At 34.4% G+C, this 19,308-nt stretch overlaps 2 protein-coding genes and 1 pseudogene across 3 annotated transcripts in view; all 3 read right to left on the bottom strand.

The window, feature by feature from the left end:
• Position 1: 1 nt before the first annotated feature.
• On the bottom strand, positions 2-2,306 carry LOC120213221 (uncharacterized protein HI_0077-like). Its single transcript, XM_039211371.1, has 4 exons — positions 2,106-2,306; positions 1,877-1,996; positions 1,031-1,261; positions 2-561 (listed from the first exon to the last, which is right to left on the bottom strand). The coding sequence occupies exons 1-4, from the start codon at positions 2,301-2,303 to the stop codon at positions 166-168; spliced, it is 945 nt and encodes a 314-aa protein (XP_039067302.1). The 5' UTR covers positions 2,304-2,306; the 3' UTR covers positions 2-165.
• A 3,841-nt stretch (positions 2,307-6,147) lies between these two features.
• Positions 6,148-19,308, bottom strand: part of LOC120213213 (pyruvate kinase 1, cytosolic-like) — a 32,668-nt gene continuing 19,507 nt past the window's right edge. The window contains exons 8-19 of one of the 2 annotated variants that reach the window (XR_005524777.1): positions 19,124-19,255; positions 18,789-18,869; positions 18,550-18,621; positions 18,365-18,454; positions 17,887-18,031; positions 17,682-17,770; positions 17,351-17,446; positions 17,007-17,074; positions 16,766-16,865; positions 16,628-16,687; positions 16,333-16,548; positions 6,148-6,208 (exon numbers count right to left, since the gene is read on the bottom strand). Coding sequence is in view for 1 of the 2 variants with exons in the window: in XM_039211355.1 (XP_039067286.1) it covers positions 16,396-16,548; positions 16,628-16,687; positions 16,766-16,865; positions 17,007-17,074; positions 17,351-17,446; positions 17,682-17,770; positions 17,887-18,031; positions 18,365-18,454; positions 18,550-18,621; positions 18,789-18,869; positions 19,124-19,255 (1,086 nt within the window). In the remaining variant the exon portion in view is untranslated. Of the gene's footprint in view, positions 6,209-16,287; positions 16,549-16,627; positions 16,688-16,765; positions 16,866-17,006; positions 17,075-17,350; positions 17,447-17,681; positions 17,771-17,886; positions 18,032-18,364; positions 18,455-18,549; positions 18,622-18,788; positions 18,870-19,123; positions 19,256-19,308 lie in introns of those variants that run through there. The other variant, XM_039211355.1, reaches the window with a different exon arrangement.
• On the bottom strand, positions 6,265-12,550 carry LOC120213212 (annotated as a pseudogene).

Here is a 19,308-nt window from a genome sequence, read left to right as displayed (position 1 = left end):
CTTATCCAATCAAGAAAAAAATGTTATAATCAAATACATTTGGAACATTTCATAGATGTTGATCAGCAATATGAGCAAAAAGAAAAATAAAGCAATACTCAAACCTGTAGGTTCCCACAAGCAATACAAATATGATGAAAACTGCTCAAGAGAATTCGAGTATGTCTACTTGTTAGAATTGTGAGGCCCTTTCACGACAAGGGGCTCATACCACTGAGGGCCGAAGCCGGCAGCTTTCCTCGCTTTCTCATTAAAGGGTGGCTTCAATGGTCCCCTAAAGTGCGTCCGCACTATTTCATGAAATTTCTTAATCACCTCTTCACTTACCTCCTCCATTTGGGTCTCACCTCCTTCGGCTTCACTTTCTTGTGATACCACGCTGTCTTGATACAAAGATGGATTTCGGGATCTCAGGCAAAGATACTTAAACCACTTTACTCCTGCAGCACAATGTGTAATCTCTTCAGGGTAAACTACTCTCTCCAATAAATCAGCTGTATCATCATCGCCTCCATTACGGAACCTAGAGATGGTTGTCGGGAGAACATCAAGTCCCCTAGCCTGCATAGTATTTTCAGATGCTTCATCAAAGTGAACATTTAGTGCACGTGTTGCATATTTAGATGCATCAAATCCACCGTCTTTTATTTCATTACAAGGTTCCCAAGATATTCACATGAAATAAAGTTGTTCCATCTGTACTTGAGTCCAGAAAGAACTTGTTAAATTAATAATAGTGCTTCATGTGCATTACTTTGTGCGTTATCCCCTTTTATATATACGCTTGATAATCAATCACCTAAATATGACCAAGGCCTTATCTTTCCATCACATGGCAAGTACACTAAAGGAACTTAAATAGAGATACTTTTGCAAGCGAATCTCACACCGTCTATTAGGAGTATAGAAGGCAATTAGAAAGCAGGACTTTTCATCGAATTCATATATTAATACGGAATTAAGTGATTATAATTTTTCATTAATGCAATGCAACACTTATAATACAGATGAGTACAAGAAAATCATGCACCTCATGTACACAGTGTTCAATTGCCAATCGTGCCAACAGGTCCTTGGAAGTAGCAATTGCAGAGTCCCAAAGCCCATCATGAGCAGGTAACGCACCATAAGAAGAACCAAGCTCCTCAAGTCGAGATGCAAGCAGGCTGAAGTGGCGACCTTCATCTTGAGCTACCTTCACAAAATCTGTGAAGAACTCTCTTGGCATTGCTTCTTTCTTACCAAATCGAGCAATTATATCCTATATGAAATCTATAAATGAAAATGAATCGATACAAATACACCAGTTCCTAAATCATCAACTCTTTTCTTTTGATAGAAAGTAGGCATCATTAAAACCTCCTTCAAGCCCTACCATGTTATGAAGGTAACATGACGGAACAAAGGAGGAAAAGAGTGCCAAGAAACTTTTATTCACAAGAGCCAAATTACAAAGACTGAACAAACTCCTAAACTTTCAACTAGACTTAAAACAGACCACCTAACAAACAGGAAAATACAATTCCTGCTAATCAACACGATCATAAAACCCAAAAATCACCCTATCCCACCTTTAAAACTGGAAATCCCTAGTTCCCAACAATTAACTAGAGACATAGCAAACATTTTAAATTGAAGTCTTAAATGGTATGAATGTATCCCATATTCACACTCCAAAATTCCAAATTCTAAATTTCTAACTATAGAAAAATGGGTCAAGCATGAGGTCAGTAATTATCAACAGGGTTGATTCTCTACAATCTTAAATATTTCATGGGTTGGTTCTACAATCTTAAATGCCTTGAAACAATGCAATCAACCATAATCATACACAAAACAACTAAAATAAGAACAAAGGGCAAAAGCAAAAAGGTACCCAAGACAAGTCAATAGCCCAACTCTCCGTGTGTACGAGACTATGCACGATGGCTTGCCTGCTCTGCAAGCTACCTGCTTTCCCAAGCTTTGGCATCAAACTTGGAGACACCAACTTAACCTTAAAAAAACAAAACAAAAAATCAAAAAACGAATAACCCATTATTTTATAATTGAAACATTTTAATAATAGATAGCGTATGGGAAAATCTAGTGCAGCTGCTACGTACGTTGGAGAGCCTGGCGGGGCGGACGGGAACGGGAAGGTCCTGCGATGGGTCGTAGGGTTGGGTGATGGTTCCTTGGAGCCATTTGGATGCGACCGAGTCGCCGAGTCGAGCCTTCTCCAAAGGGTCCGCTGTGTTGAGAACACACAGCGCCGCTTCTACTAGCGTCTCGTTTTCTCGCGCCATTTGAACTCCGCTCATCTCTTTTCGCTCGCTCTGCAGTGACTTGAAACCCAACCGACAAATTTATTTTATAGTAACAACTATATTTCATTTTCATTTTTTTTAGAGTTTAAATATACCATTACCCCTAAATTATATTCTAAAATTTTATTTTCGATATATTTTATCTCTTGAAATTTGAATTATTATCTCATTTACTTTAAATATTTAATTCTATTAAAAACGATAAAAATAAATTAATATGTTTAGTCACTCAACTTTTTTAAATCTGGATCTTAAAATGAGCCCGGTTCTAAAATCCTAAAATCTTTAACCTTGGCCCAAAATCAAGTCCAATCCACCACCCAATTCTGAACCTAGACTGACATAGGTCGTCTAACTCTAGCTCGAAAAAATCTAAGGTGAAGTATACCAATGATCCCTCGATTTAAGACGTTATTTTATTAAATTCATTAACTATTAAAATTTATAAAATAATCATCTAATCATTAATATGTTCTAAATTTATCATTTATTGTTAAAAATTGATGACAATCTAAGCTTAACGTTAACATGTTGATTGAAATATAATAATCATATGAGATTATGATATTAGATTTTTATCATATTATAACCAACAGTTAACGTTCAACTTAAAATTACCATTTGTTTTTTGACAGAAAATGATAAGTTTAAGACATGAATAATCAAGTAATTATTTTATAACTTTTAATAATTAGGGGACTCAACAAAATAATACCCTATAATCAAAGAAATATTTCATAACTTTTAATAATCAGAAGACTCAACAAAACAACATCCTATAATCGAGGATCATTAATGTATTTTGCCCAAAATTCTTCAATCAAGAACCTTTCTCCTCTTTCAACTTCAACCACCTCTCATTCCGTTCAAATTCAAACACCAACCATTTATTTAACATAACCCTCAACTCGTATCCTCTATCGATCATATCTTTTTTTTTTTGGTTGAAACGGGTACAAAGGGCTGTTTAGATGCCCGTTCTATCAGAAATCAGAAACTTCTCGGCTTCCTTGGGAGGGTTCTGCAGCAAAACTGAATCCCCTTGGTAACTCCATAATTGCCTGGTGATAACATCCGCTACTCGATTTGCCTCTCTAGGTATGTGCTTCAGTTCAACCATCCAATTTCTCTTGAGCAAAATCTCTATGTGCTGCAGAATAGTTAATTTTCTGTGTTCAGTCGACTTGTTTCTGATGAGGTTTATGGCTTCTTTGCTGTCAGATTCCAAAATCACTTTCCTTTCACCCTTCATCCATGCAACTTTTAATCCCTCGTGAATACCCCAAAGTTCTGCTTCTAAGATTGAACAAATCCCAATTTTCTTACCAAAACCCCAATTCCAGTTTCCGTTATGGTCTCTTGCAATTCCCCCCGCACACGGCTTCTCCCGTATTCTGTCGTTTGGCTCCATCTGTATTAATCTTGCAATAGTTTCTGTCTGGTTTTTGCCATTTGTATTGATCGCTATTTCTTCTCTTTGTATTTCCAGTCTTAGAACTTTCTGTATTCTGAATATCTTGGGATAGTCTTAAGGCTTGTTGAATAATAGAGTCTCTTTCAATCATTTCCGGGTCGAAAATCACCTGATTTCTTATTTTCCATATGTACCAGATAACAGCGCTGAAAAAAGTAATCCAGTTCTCGATCCTCGGTGATGGGGATTGGTTTGTTTCAATGTTTTCAATGAGTCATTCCTTTATGTTGATACTCAGGAACTTTTCCATTTTCTGGGTACCCAGAAGTTCAATCCATATCTGCAAAATTTTTGGGCAGAATCTCATCAAATGGTTGATATCTTCTGATTCATAGTTGCACATAGGGCATCTTTCATCTGTTGTCAAATGTCTACGGGCTCTTTCTGAATTGGTTAGTAATCTGTCGTTTCCTATAAGCCATAGGAAAGTTTTAATTCTGGGTATGCTATTATGCTTGGCAATGGTGGACTAGATTTTCTCCTCTGATGAATTGATATTTGCGATTTTCTTATAAGCAGATTTGACAGTGAAGACTCTTTTCTCCGAGGGAATCCAGCCGGTCGAGTCTGCAATGCTAACTTCTATTGGAGGAGGTGTAGCTTTCAATTTGTTGATGATTTGGTCTGGAAGTAGCCGATGAATCTTGTTCCAATCCCATGTACTATTCTGGTTGATCATCTCATTTACTTTGGATTTGTCGTTTTCCACTTCAACTGGATGGATGCATGAATTTGATAAAGGGCCATTCTGATCTAGCCAATTGTCGTGCCAAAATTGAACATGATTTCCGTTACCAATGTTCCAGCAGATATTCTGCTTAAACTCTGACCAAAGGTTGCATATGTGGTTCCAGAGAGCTGAACCTCCCTTCTTAGTTAGCTTCTCAGGCAGGATTCCTTCCACTTTATATTGTTTCTCATCACCTGCACCCATAACAGATCATTTCTATTAATAAGTTTATAAGCCAGTTTAAAGAGGAAAGCCTTGTTTTGCATCCTCAGTTCTTTAGGCCTTGTCCCCATCTTTAATAGGTTTACAAAGGGTATCCCAGTTCACCAGATGAACACCTCTCTGTCATTAGTATGACCCCAGATAAAGTTTCTAGTAAATCTTTCCAGTTCATCGCAAGTTCCTTAGGGATAAGAATTGACTGCATAGTGTAAGCTGGAATTGAGTTGAGGACAGATTTAGCAAGGGTGATTCTTCCCGCCAAAGATAATGTCTTAGCCTTCCAACCTGAGAGTCTGTCTTTCACTTTCTGAATGATGCTGCTATAGGTGTTTTTATTGATTCTGTTGTGTAATAGAGGAACGCCCAAGTAATTTCCAAGATTGTGGACCTCTTTGATTCCAATCATGTTCGTAATAGTGTCTCTGGTTTGAACATTCAAATTGCTTGAGTAAAATATATTGGATTTCTGCAGATTAACTTTCTGACCCGAACTGCTACAGAATTTTTGGAGCGTATTCTGAATAACCTTAATTTGGGACTTGTCTGCTTCAGCAAAGAGCATAAGGTCATCTGCAAAAAAGAGGTGAGAAATGTTAGGACCTTTTCTAGATATTTTAATTGGTTTCCACTTACCTTGATCCACATTTAATGCAATTTCTTGCGCTAATCTCTCCATACAGATGACAAATAGGTAAGGCGAAAGGGGGTCACCCTGTCTGATTCCCCTTGATGGTTTAAAAGGCTCCGTAAGACCACCATTCCAATTAATTTGGATCGTCGTGGAGGTAATACAATTCATAATAGCCATAATAAATCTATTAGGTAAGCCCAACTTCACAATACTATCTCTAATAAAGTTCCAATCTAATCGATCATATCTTTTATATGTTCAAATTTTAACTTTTTATAAAACAAATTCAATTATCTAACAATATTTTAGTTTCACTTCAAAAAAAGTTTGAAATCTATTATCAAAGATAATCGAACACTTGGGTGGTTCTAGTGATTAAAAGGAATTTATAATCGAACTCTTAGAATGATTCCAGTGATTAAAAGGAATTTATTCTTCTTCAGTGACCCGAGTTCGAACGATGTAAGTCTAGTTCTAAATACTTTTCAAAAAAAAAAAAAAATCGAACAAAGGTTAATATATAATCCAAAATGTATCATCAGCTCAACTTTAGATAAATGACGTGATTAAGAGACTATCTGATTTACTAATTTAGTTTTAATGAAACTGTCTACGAGTGCGGACTATTAGTGTCTTGTTCGTTCATAAGCTTGTTTGTTAATTGAATTGCTTATAAAATCTCCCTAAAAGTGTCAATGTTAACGAACATGTTAACGGGTTATTTGGGGCCTACAGAGAATATTCAGCAACCTCTGTGCATATATCTTCCAATCTGTTCTTCTGAGACGCAAAACTCCCTAAAGTACGCGCAAAAAGCATGGATGGTTTGACAATATATTTATGGCAGTGCAGTTTGATTCATCGTGGCGAACTCATATACGAGGTATAGAAGGTATTTCCACGAAGCCATGCATACGGTTTTACGTTATACATACTTTAATTCTAGTCTTCAAGTTCAATGATCTTTACCACTGATGCATCACCAAGCTTCTGGCAAACGACGACTCGATCATGTGGCTTTATGACACCTGAGGCCTTACCATGGTCTAAAGCAACCTTTAAAACCGATTCGTTTGTGCTGCTTTTCGACTCCGCCTGCAAAGCCCAAGTACAGTAAAATGGAATCGTTAAATCGCATGCTTTATGAGATTCATATGATATTATGCTATGGTCCCAAAGAAATCTGGCTTTTCTTCAAGGAAATTGTCAATCCAAATATTCAAAAGTAGTGGTTCAAATACGGCAGCATTTACTATTTAGCTCTTCGAATGAGGAACATCACTATAACAAGCATAAATGAACCTTACCGGATGTCGAGGGTCAGCCAGCATGGGGAAAAGGCCTCTGACAATGAGGGATTGCCTTGCCTACAACAGTTCAAAAAGAGAAAGAGTGATGAAAAGACTGTCAGAGGGATTGCCTTGCCTACAACAGTTCAAAGGAGAGAAAGAGTGATGAAAAGACTAATTTCGAGTTTATAACCAGCAATACTAGAATGAGGATTATTCTGATTGATCCTTTTTTCTATCTTTAAACATCCGTCGCATGAAATGTCAAATAAGTGGTATATAATTTAAAAATAGTTTGACGAGTGTTGCATCAGTTAAAACTATTTATCGTAAAAGCATTTAACAAAGTGGTTTGGTAATAAGTTGAGACGAGGAAGAAACTCAACTCCTGTGAAACAAAGTTAAAAGCATCCATTCCAAATGTAATTCAAGTTTCCCACGTCTGTGAAACAGACTCGTTCGCGTAGGCAACGTGGAAAATATCACCAGTAGCATACCTCAAAAGCACCAGTGAAAGTCCAGCGTAGTTGATTTGTCTTTAGACGAGGGATGACAACAGATATCACAGGCATTGATGGCCTGTACTTTGCAATCACTATACAAAGACATTTGCAGTTACAATTAGCAATCAATCAGCTAAGAAAAAAAGTATAAGCATAATGTCCTCACGCCATGCAGGAAGATAGATATGCAATAACATGTAGAAATCCCCCAGTTATAAGCATTTGCATAAATTATAAGAACACAAACTGCAGAAACTGATACAGAGACTTTCTCACAAACACACAAAGTGGACACAACAAATGTAACCTTGCAGCTCTTCCAGATGAAGTGAAACAAATAATTGCAGAGGCTTTGACCTTGATAGCTGCACGTACCTGTGGTTACATTAAATCCACTTGTACATAAGAGGAACTAAAGAAATTTGACTTCAAAACACTTCAGTCAGAAAATCACAAGGCGATACCATGACTATGTAAACCTATTCCAAATAGATTGATCCTAACATAGCATATCCAAATTATATGAAATCCCATAGAAGGCACAAGTGTGGAATTTACACCATCTTAATTTGTATTTGGTTGGATTACTAACCATCTTCTTATCCTATAACGAAAATAAATGAATCGGATGGCGAAATATAGGATAAAGAATCCTTTGATGAATCTACCTTTCCCTAAGGTAACTATCCTATTCTTAATATAATACCTTGTTTAACTGTATCGCATGGAGAGACAGAGAAACAGTTCAAAGGACGAAGCATCAATGATAAATACCGCAGAGGAAGCAATGGATTCCAGATGAGTCATTGGTTCTCCAACATATTTGACAGTTTTCTTGAAGTATAAATCTTAATTGAAAACTTTTTCCGCCTGCAGAAATCAATTAATTGAAAGTTTGCCAGGTTGGCAACATTTAGAATAATGTACTAAAAAATTACAACAGGCCGTAAAATTTTGCTTTGTAATACTCAAACTATTTCGCTTTGTAATGCTTAAACTATATAACAAGAAAGAGAAATTATAGCTCAAATCTGACAAGTTGAAATAAAGCATGGTTGTTTTCCATACTTCCTTTTGTTCATTAGCTTGAGCACAAAGAGAGGCCATGTTTAGTACAATGATCAGTCTTAAGCTGATAGGAGTGTAAAATCAAACCCTCTTAACCCTTGTATATATTGAAGAGAAACCAATAAACTGAGATTGTTAAATAGATTGAACATTCATATATTGAAGAGTAACCGGAACTCACCTCTGCACAAATTTTTCCAACTGTTGAGACAGTTTCAACAGGATACAGTCCGCGCAAGGTTTCAGCCCTAAAATTATTGCATCGGTCCCTGAACCAAAAAGTAGACAAAAATAAGATTCCAATAAACTGAATCCTTATTGGAAGTCATTATTAAACAGGAATCCAGGAGATTAAGAAATATTGACAAAATAATTAAGAGATTCCATCGAACTTGACACAAAGGTCACACTAAGGAGAAAAGAAAAAGCGTTGTATAAGTGACCAAAAATAGACCATCCAACACAGCATTGGCAACATCAGTTGCTTCAGCACGAGTAGGCCTTAGGTTGTCTGTCATACTATCCACGACACGAGTGACCACTGCAGGCTTTCCAACCATGTTGCACTTGTAAACAGCAGCTTTTTGAAATAGAAACACCTGTAAAATCCAAATGGAAAAACAGCAAAAGAAACAAGTTGGAGGTGCTTATATAGTCCCATAATTTAAAAGAATGGACTATTCATTCTTATGAAGAACGACTCCATAACTCGGAGAGCAGTCTTATGAAGAATCCACTTCATATGTAGGGGTGCACCATTTTGACTACAATTTACTAGATGATATTTGATTATGAGTGAATATATGCTTTCAATCAAGTTATAATACTGAACAGATATAATATGCTGGTGAGGATGCAAGCCAGTCAGCACTTTTCTATATTCTGCTCCTTAACATTTTATACGATAGTTTGGAAGGAAATAATGCATATAGAAACATGGTCCCATTCTGATAAATACTTCTGTGATAAAAAAAAATGTAACCTTCTCAGGTGGGAGATCTATCCCCAGATTTCCCCGAGACAGGATGATTCCATCTGCTTCTTGTAAGATCTCATCAAAATGATTTAACCCCTACAAGTAGTTGACGAAAGACAAGGTACTTATTACAAACCAAATCACGTCTCAAACACAAAATAAGTGTTAAAAATTGCCTTTTTATACATCTGACCTCTATATTTTCAATCTTTGCAAAAATTTGAGTCTGATTGAGCTCACCCAGCTTAGAAAGAAAAGAACGAGCCTGAACACAGAAATGTTGAAAGTAAAATGGAAAGAAATCATAACTGCATATTCTGAAACAGGGACGGACTTTAAAGAAATCATAATGATGAAGATGCAGTGAGAAACTGAAATAGTTAAACAATATGAGCTCCAAGCAGGAAAGTTCTTACATGACGAACATCTTCTGCATGTCGAGTATAAGACAAAGAAAGGAAGTCAATACTGTTTCGAACACCCCAGGTGCTAATAACCTGATATTCAAAAACTCAGGTTAACAAAATCACAAAGTGCACCTTCAAAGCAGAAATATCATGCCATTCTTTTCTTATTGTGTAGTTCGATGAAAACAATCTGCTGGAGACAAAATGTTCATATTCTATCTAAACCGAGTTGTATCTTTAGTGAAGTACAATATAAGCATCTATTAATAATGCTACATACAAGGCCTGTCATCAACATGGATAGTACAAGATCTGGAATCCAATGTCAGATGACATGACTTCAAGCAAAGTGATAATAGACATACCATCCTATTGTAGATTCTTCTTGGGGGGAATGTAATATCCAACCAACAACTAATGGATTACCTTATCAGAAAAATTAAAAAAGCATCTAGTAGAAGTAGAAAAATTACCTCCTTATCCTTATCAGTTAAAGTAGGCATATCAATATGAATTTGAGAGACATGCAAGGTATACAATGTCCCAGACAAGGTAGCAGAATTCTTGATTAGTCAAACCACATCTTCACCATTCAACTCATCAACCTGGACCATGACACAAGTCACATTAATAGCCCTTAAATTTCACCACCTTTTTAACTTCTCATCCTCTAGGCAATACATTTTTCATTAGCAAGAGGGAAAATATTTTCCCTGCTCTTATAAAGTGCCAATAAGTCAATAACCATAAGAAATGCCCAATACAGGATGTAAACCACTATTCTGTCAAGTCAGAATGAGCTCATCCCTTCAACTTTCACTTACCTCTAACCACACTGAAGTAGTTTCATTTCCGGTAAACAGGTATTGGCCAATAAATATGGTATCTCCCTTCTTAACTGCCTGCAAATACCAAATAGAACAGGTTCAACTATTGAAACTAGAATAAAAAAGTTACCATAATACCTTCTTCCTTTTCGTGATAAAACCTAGAGGAAGAGAGGGCAGCTAGAGAATCAGAAGACAAGGGAAAGTGTATGGGAGATGATAAAGTCCCCTGAAGTATACTAATCCGAAAAAGAAAAGGTCACATCCACTGTGGATAAAGAAATTCAGTTAACTAGCATGTGAAGCATGGATTATGAAAAGAAATCCCCTTTTATTAATGTACAACCTATACCGACAATAAATTCTGAGTTTAAATGAACATAAGAATGCCATGGGACACAAAGATTTCACCCATATGCTTGTTGCCCATTTTATAGCCACTTCACAAGGATTCTTCAGTCTTCACTTGGTCAAACCACTATGTTTAAACTAATTCCTGTAAATTTGACACTTAAAACTGGCCATTTATCTTGTTTACCGTATTTAGCAGCAAAAGAAGGTTCTCAAAAAATTGTCAGACTGAAACCATTCCTCGTAATAAAAAAGCTAATGTGTAAAAATTACACAAGTTTTAGTTCAACAAAAACCAACAAAAGTTTCCTTCTATCCATATGTAAGTCATTGAAAAAAGAATAAGATAACATGAGATGCAAAAGTGAGACAGCTAATAGACTCAGATAGTCCATAAAATTTATAGATTTCACAAAAGAGCTGCTCACCTTAGATAGCCCATGAAAATTTATTGGAAGCAGATTTGAAGTAGATTTTTTATCTTGATCTGGGGTTAGGATGACTTTCGTATCTGCCTCAAGGGAAATGGGGTGCTCCGTTTTATTAACTACTTGCAATTCTGGACCCCCAGTATCAAGCATAATCTGAAATCCAATGTCCAATCTTGTAACACTTGAATTCATGATGAAATTTACAAGGGAAAAAAATAAAAATTTCATAAAGGCTTGGATAAACTTTTTTGTGATCACATCAAGTAAAGGACTTTCATGGAGTAATATAACAGAAGCAGAATAAAGGGTCAGTTTTAAACTAAAGTACAAAAGAGACTTACAGCACAAAGCTTCTTAGTACTCTTAATAGCAGTCTTCAAAGTTTCTAATGTCTCTTGGTGAAATTCAACATCACCCCATGAAAAATCGAACCTCGCCACTGAAGAAAACAAAGCACAATCATTTCAAATGCATATGAAATTCTAATCTACTAGTCAAGTACAAAAATTCAGCTTAAAGAACTAAGATTGGATGAAAATTGTCATCCACAGCCTAAGCAAAGAAACAACATCAAGCGAAAAATGCATTTTCAGACTCTGATCACATAGAACCAATATTACAAAAGGGAGAAAAACGTGTAATACCAGACATCCCAGCCTTAAGGCAACCAGATATTACTTCATCAGTTCGCGACTTCGGACCGAGTGTCCCCACAATCTTTATCATTGCAGGAAAGAAACTCTGCAATAACATTCAACCCAAAAAGTAGTTTTGAATAACTACAAATAAATCCAACTAAAACATAACTGTGGCATATTATTCTATATAAATATATATTTAATCAATCTTTTATTCAAGTCCCAACAAGTTCCTTTAACTCATTCGAAGTAGAATTCTTTGGATTTCTTCAAATTTTCTTATCAAACAAACAATCGTCTAGGAAAGTATCCCACCATCTATACCCAAGTTCTATTTTGCCTCAATCTTTATTTTTCCCCCCTTTGGAAACCCATCAATTAGGCCACAAATTCAGTACAAGCTAAACATATATTCCTCTTGTGTTTTTCTAATTTGTTCTTTAGATTTATCCTCATGTTACTCATCACCAAAAACTATCAGAAGATTGATAAACAGTACAAACAAGATTTCTAAAATAATAATTGCAGAAAGGAAAAATGTGTAACTTACAGGCTTTGATGGCTCGAGAATGGAAGCCATTCTGATGGGCTCTTCAAGAAGTAAGTGATTCGAATTCATTTTGTCCCTTAGAAATCAAATTCAAGAAAAAGAACACCGAGAAGAGACTGAAGAAATTAAACTGGAATATTTTTGTGTTTCTTTTTTGGACTCGGATTTCAGAGATAAAGCGTCATCTTTTACTTTCTTTTTACTTCATTAGTTTTTCGTTTCCTTTGTTGTCCATTTCCTTTCCTTCTTTTTTAAATGTTTTTCTAACATCCGTACAGTGACAAAACCGATAATTATTTATTTAATGAATTTAAGCGTCGGATTTGTGATGACTCAAAGGTTGTTGTTTGAGGGCGCTACACCAGATATTGAAAAAGGGTACACTACACGTTTAGTACCCAACTATCACCTGTATTCTGTTTAAGTTGCCAAACTACTTTTTTTTATATAGAAATCATACTTAACGTAGGTTTTTATTTCATTTTGGTGTTAAAAAAATGATAATGTTGCATTACCTAATGATAACACATCAACATTACAATTAATTATTAATGAGGAAAACTAAAATTAAACATTAGTTATGATTTTGAAAAAAAATAGTTAGGCAACCAAAATAAAACAAAAGTGATAGTTGGGATACTGAACTTGTAGTTTACTCTTAAAAGCTTAAATCGAGTATCACTCGATTCGGTTTAATAGAATTAATTTTGAGCTAATTGCATCATATGTCCTCATACTATGACAGTCATTTCAAATTGGTTATTAAACTTTTGAATCTTCCAATTTCATACTCAAATTATGACTCTCATTCTAAATTAGTCCTTAATTTTTTGAATATTCAAATTTTATCCCCCACACTATGAGTTTTATTCTAAATTTGTCCCTAAACTTTTGAATCTTCCAATTTCACCCATAAATTCATCCATATATGTAAGTAGTTTCAATCATAGTTTAACTTCAATTTCAATTTTTCTCAAACATATAATAATATAACTTGTCCTAAAAAATTTATTAATAAGGGATGTGATTAGTATATACATATAGTTTGGGATGAAATTGAAAATTTAAAAAGTTTAGTGGCAATTTAGAATGAATGTCATATCTTGGGGATGAAACAAAAATATTTAAAAGTTTAAGGATTAATTTAGAATGATTATCATATTTTAGGGATGAATTTATAATGTTTAAAAGTTTAGTGACCAATTTAAAATGAGGATCATAATTTGAAGACATGTAATTAACTCATTAATTTTTATAAAATTTAAATTTTGAGTTAGATGAAATCATATTTAAAATGAATTTGTCCACTAACAATCAGTTGGTTTAGTAGGATAAGATACTAGATTTTTTAAGTAAGGTTGTAGGGTTCGAACCTGGTGTTTGCGAATGGAACAAACTGGTTTGAGGGTCGCCCTCACTTTTACAGTATCCGATCTAGAGTAGTCGGTAATAGATTAGATACCAATGATTAATTAAAAAAAGAATTTATCTTGTCTCATTTTAAAATAATTATAAAAATATATTAATAGATTTATAAATTATTTGTTAAGTTTTAATAAAAATATTTAAGTTAAAATTTAATTTAACATTTTTTATTAAATTAAATAAATTATTATTTTTTGTTTTGATAAAATTTAAGTGAAAATTTTAAAATCATGTTAAATCATATCGAATCGGATCGAGTTCAAGATGAGTAGAAATATTTTAAACTCGTATTGAATTAAGATCAAGTTTTTTTATGATACAATTATGTTAGATTTATTCCGATAAAAAAAATCTATATTTATCCATCTTGTTGTCATCTCTAGAGATGAAAATCGATCGGATCAGATTTTAGATCGGCCCAATATGACTCAAGTATTAGACTACTATATTCATTACTTAATCCAATTTAAAATAAGTGAGGCTTCACTCGACTTAATTTTTGGGTAAAAGCCCACACTTGACCATACACAAATATATATAAAATTTTCATTTTTATTTGGTAAATAAGAGACCTAATTGAAAAAAATATAGATATGATAGTATCGTTACAATTATCTTTAAATAAATAAGAAATAATTACACAATTATTTTGGGTAAAATTAATATTTTTCACCTTAAATTCAATTTAAATTTGAATTAAAAAAATATAAAATCATATCAAAATATACCAAATTTGTATCTCATAAAGCATCACTATACACAACTCTAATATTAAATTTCATAAGATCGAGAAAAAATCTATGATATGTAGGAATTCATTCTTCAAAATTGGATTTTTATAAGTTTATCCAAAATATTTTTCCTAAGGGTGAGAAAAATTCTAGGGATAGTATTCATGATGAGACATTTTTTGGATACACTGATACAGAAGTCACTTTTATGTTCACTTTATCTTATTTTGTTCATGAAATTTTAAAAATAAATTTCAATCACTTATATTATCAATTTATTATAATTTAGTCATTAAGACATGACACATTAACAAAAATAATTAATTTTTAATTTGGTTTTATTTTTTTTATAACATTTTAACTATAATTATATACAAACCCTAGTTATCATCCTTGTATCCACCGCCTCCGCTTCTTCGATTATCTTCTCTGATCAGAACTAACATCAAAATCCATAAATTAACTTCAAACTCAACCTACTACCTAAAACAAAATCCAAAAAGAGAAAAATAGCATAAAGAGGTCAAATTTGACATGAAAAAAAACCTCAAGACAAACTAATATTCAGAATTACATCCAGATCTAAAAATGTATTGGTCCAGAGGAAACGACGTTGTTTAAAAATGAGTGGAAATATGAAAAATTGGCACATGCAGGTTTTAAACATGTTACCTTCTTGTTATTAGCACGACACTCTAACCAATTGAGCTAATAGGTCGAATAGGATTTTAGGCAAATGTTTTATATTATCATATAAACGCATCTTTTGAGTCCTTCTTGATTGAAAAAAATATCAATGATCATTTATTTATCTATAAAAACTGTGAATTCATTATTTTAAATTATTCATCAAAATATCATTTTAAAATATTTTTCTGTTGGTATTAATTATTTTCTTTTCTTTTCTTATAGTGTATCCTTACTTTTTAATTGTATTTAAATTTTCAATAACTTTGTCTTTATGATAAGTTTTCATCTCTTTTTATGACACATTTTCAGTCGTTTGATAATTGTTTTTATTTTTCTTAAGATTAGATTTGACATTGTCACAACTGATTAAAATTGTGCTTTATTTGTTAGCATACTAATCATCCTTACTTTGGACTTTATGATTAGATTTGGATACATAATTTACGTTCGTGGATAGTTTTTTCACATCACTCGAGTTTGATTTGCAGTTTATCGGTGATCTTTTAATAACATGATCCATTTTAAGGTTTCTTTGCCGATACAATCAAATATGTTCGTATCTACCTTCTGTTCAACCTTATTTAGTCAAATATTTTAATCATTTCCTTATATAGTCCTTGTGTGATGTTAAGTGATTAGTTTTTTTGTATTAATAATTAAAAAAATATATATTAATTATGTATTAGTTTACCTGGTCGCAACTTTTATTTATATGAATATTTTTATTTTTAATAAAATTAACAATTTTGAAATATTTAATTGATTTTCTGAATTTTAAAGAACTAGTTGTACAAGAAAAAATGAATATATTCTAAAGCTTATTTCGTGCTATTTATTTTATGTTGTTGTCCTTTTAAGATATGTATTTTTAACATACATCTGCCTAATCGAATCGATAATAATATTAATTGAATTCATTTAAAAAGACTGAATATATTTATTATATATTCTATTTTTTATAGAAAATATATATTCTATTAAGTTTAATTGGGTTTGTTTTATCGATTAATCGAATATTTATCAAGATAAAATTTATTCCCGCGATGCCGGTTTTATTTTATACGTCTACTAACGCCCCTTTTCAGGTCATGGACTCGGTAAAACTGTGATACATCTCATCAACATTACCTTCAAACTTCCATTCTAATCTTCAAGTTCAATGATCTTCACCACCGATGCATCACCGAGCTTCTGGCAGATGACGACACGGTCGTGAGGCTTTATAATACCCGAGGCCTTCCCATGATCTAAAGCGACCTTCAAAACAGATTCGTTCGTGCCGTTTTTCGTCTCCGCCTGCAAAACCCGAGCATGGTAGAGAAGGCTGCAAGATTCATATGAAATATTATGCTACAGCCCCGAATAAATGGCTTACCGGATGTCGAGGGTCAGCCAGCATGGGGAAAAGGCCTCTAACAATGAGGGATTGCCTTGCCTGCAACGGTTGGAAGAAAAGAAACAGAGTGACGAAGAGACTAATTTCGAGCTTTCGAATGAATAACCAGTGACATACCTCGAAAGCACCGGAGAAAGTCCAGCGTAGTTGATTTGTCCTTAGCCGAGGGATGACAACAGATATCACAGGCATTAATGGTCTGTACTTTGCGATCAGCCTGCACTAGTACAACAATGTTTGAAGTTACAACTAGCCATCAGTCAGCAAAGAAAGAAGTATATGCATAATGTTTGCGTGCCATGCTCGAAGAACTAAAAAAAAAAACAAGAAGAAATGGACACAATATAATAAAGTTAACCTCGCCGCCCGTCCGGATGAAGTGAAGCAAATAATTGCAGAGGCTTTGACCTTGATAGCCGCTCGTACCTGCAGTACATTAAATTCGCTTATACATACGAGGACTCGAAAATTTGACTTCCAGATGTTTTAGTCGTATAATTACAAGGTAATACCATAACTATGCAAGCCTACATCGAACACAAATCAATTATATGACAATAGATAGGATAGAGATTCCTTTAATGAATCTACCTGTCTCCAAGGTAGCTATTTTCTTTCCATTACAATACCTTGTTTCGACCGTATCGCATGGATAGATGGAAACAGAAACAGTTTAAAGGAGGAAGCATCAAAGGTAAATACCGCAGAAGAAGCAATGGATTCCAGATGAGTCATTGGTTCTCCGACATGTTTGACAGTTTTCTTGAAGTATACATCTTGATTGAAAACTTTTTCTGCCTGCAGAAAGCAATTCATTTAGAGGCCGAGTTCAGTACAATGATCAGCCTTAGGCTCATCGGAACGAAAATTCAAACCCTTGAACCCTTATATATACCGAAGGGAAACCGATAAGAATGAACATTCATGTATAAGGAAATTACAACAGGCACAATATGTGGTTCCATAAAACTTCTTAGGATAGTAGAAACAAACAGGCTTCCTGATCAAGGGTAAACCGAAGTACCGAACTCACCTCTGCACAAATTTTTCCAACCGTAGAGACGGTCTCGACGGGGTATAGTCCACGCAAGGTTTCTGCCCCTAGAAGTATTGCATCACTCCCTGAACCAAAAAGTAGAAGAAAAATAAGATTCCAATAGATTGAATTCATCAAACCTGACACAAAGGCAACAGAATGGAGGGAAAAAAGGGCATTGTATAAGTGAACAAAAATCAACCATCCAACACAGCATTGGCAACATCAGTTGCTTCGGCACGAGTAGGTCTCAGGTTGTCTGTCATACTGTCCACGACACGAGTGATCACCGCAGGCTTTCCCATCATGTTGCACTTGTAAACAGAAGCTTTTTGAAATAGAAACACCTGTAAATCTCAAATGGAAGAATGATAAAAGAAACTAGTTAGAGGTGCTGGTCTAGTCCCATAAATTAAAAGAATGGGATATCCATTCTTATGAAGAAGAATGTCCGAATAACTAGTAGGGCAGTTTTATGAAGAAACAAAAGTCCACTTCAGATGTAGGGATGCATCACTTTGCCTACAAATACAATTTACTAGCTGATGTTTGGTTAAAAATCAGATAAATAAATAAATAAATGATGCCACTCAATACCTCCTAGCTATCAGCAACATCATCAAGCCTTTTAAATTCGGACAACTATTCGGTGCACTGCCAGTGGAAATAAAAAAGCTAACCTTCTCAGGAGGGAGATCTACCCCGAGAGTTCCCCGAGCAAAGATGATTCCGTCTGCTTCTTGTAAGATCTCATCGAAATGAGTTAACCCCTACAAGCATTTGATAAAAGACAAGGTTCTGATTCGAAACCGATCTCAAGTACAAATCAAATGAGTGTTAGAAACTGCCTTTTTATGCATCTGACCTCTATATTTTCGATCTTTGCAAAAATTTGAGTCTGGTTGAGCTCACCCAGTTTAGAAAGAAAAGAACGAGCCTGTACACAGAAATGATAAACGTAACTAGTAAAATGGAAAGAAATCATAACTTCAGGCCTAAATATTATGAATTTGGGACCAACTTTAAGAAACCAGAATGATGAAAATGCAAAGGGGGAAAGTGAAATAATTAAACAATAGGAACTCCGGGCAAGGAAGTTCTTACTTGACGAACATCTTCCGCTTGCCGGGTATATGACAAAGAAAGGAAGTCTATATTGTTTCGAACACCCCAGGTGCTTATAACCTGATGCAAAACATAATCATGTTAACAAAATCTCAAAAAGTGCCTTCAAAACATATCATTTTGTTTATGTTCTTGGAGTAAAAGAAACAAAGAAAAAATCTATCAAACACTCGATGGATTGGCTCGTCACATAATTTAAACATGCATCTAACAGCAATTGACTATTCTATTTCTAGTATTACACAAGGTATATTAGTTTTTTATGCTCGTTCTTCCATTGCACATCCAACATCAAATAGAAATACGAAAATTACCTCCTTATCTTTATCAGTCAAAGTAGGCATTTCGATACGAATTTGAGAGACGTGCAAGGTATACAATGTCCCAGACAGAGTAGCAGAATTCTTGATTAGGCAAACCACATCTTCACCATTCAACTCGTCGACCTGGACCAAGACACGAATCACATTAATGGCCCTTAAATTTCCACACCATTTTA

This window comes from Hibiscus syriacus, unplaced genomic scaffold (genome assembly GCF_006381635.1).
Source record: "Hibiscus syriacus cultivar Baekdansim isolate YM2019G1 unplaced genomic scaffold, ASM638163v2 tig00110020_pilon, whole genome shotgun sequence".
NCBI classification, from domain to species: Eukaryota; Viridiplantae; Streptophyta; class Magnoliopsida; order Malvales; family Malvaceae; genus Hibiscus; species Hibiscus syriacus.
The sequence above is the reverse complement of the archived record's forward strand: the minus strand, read 5'-3'. Positions and strand labels throughout refer to the sequence as shown.

What these genes read in the sequence shown, in the direction of transcription:
- LOC120213221 (XM_039211371.1), bottom strand. Translation starts at nt 2,303, where the DNA reads ATGAGCGGAGTTCAAATGGCGCGAGAAAACGAGACGCTAGTAGAAGCG. An exon ending in GCCCCGCCAGGCTCTCCAAC is followed by an intron (nt 1,997 to 2,105) that starts GTACGTAGCAGC and finishes TGTTTTTTTAAG; the next exon opens with GTTAAGTTGGTGTCTCCAAG. An exon ending in TTGAACACTGTGTACATGAG is followed by an intron (nt 562 to 1,030) that starts GTGCATGATTTT and finishes AATACTATGCAG; the next exon opens with GCTAGGGGACTTGATGTTCT.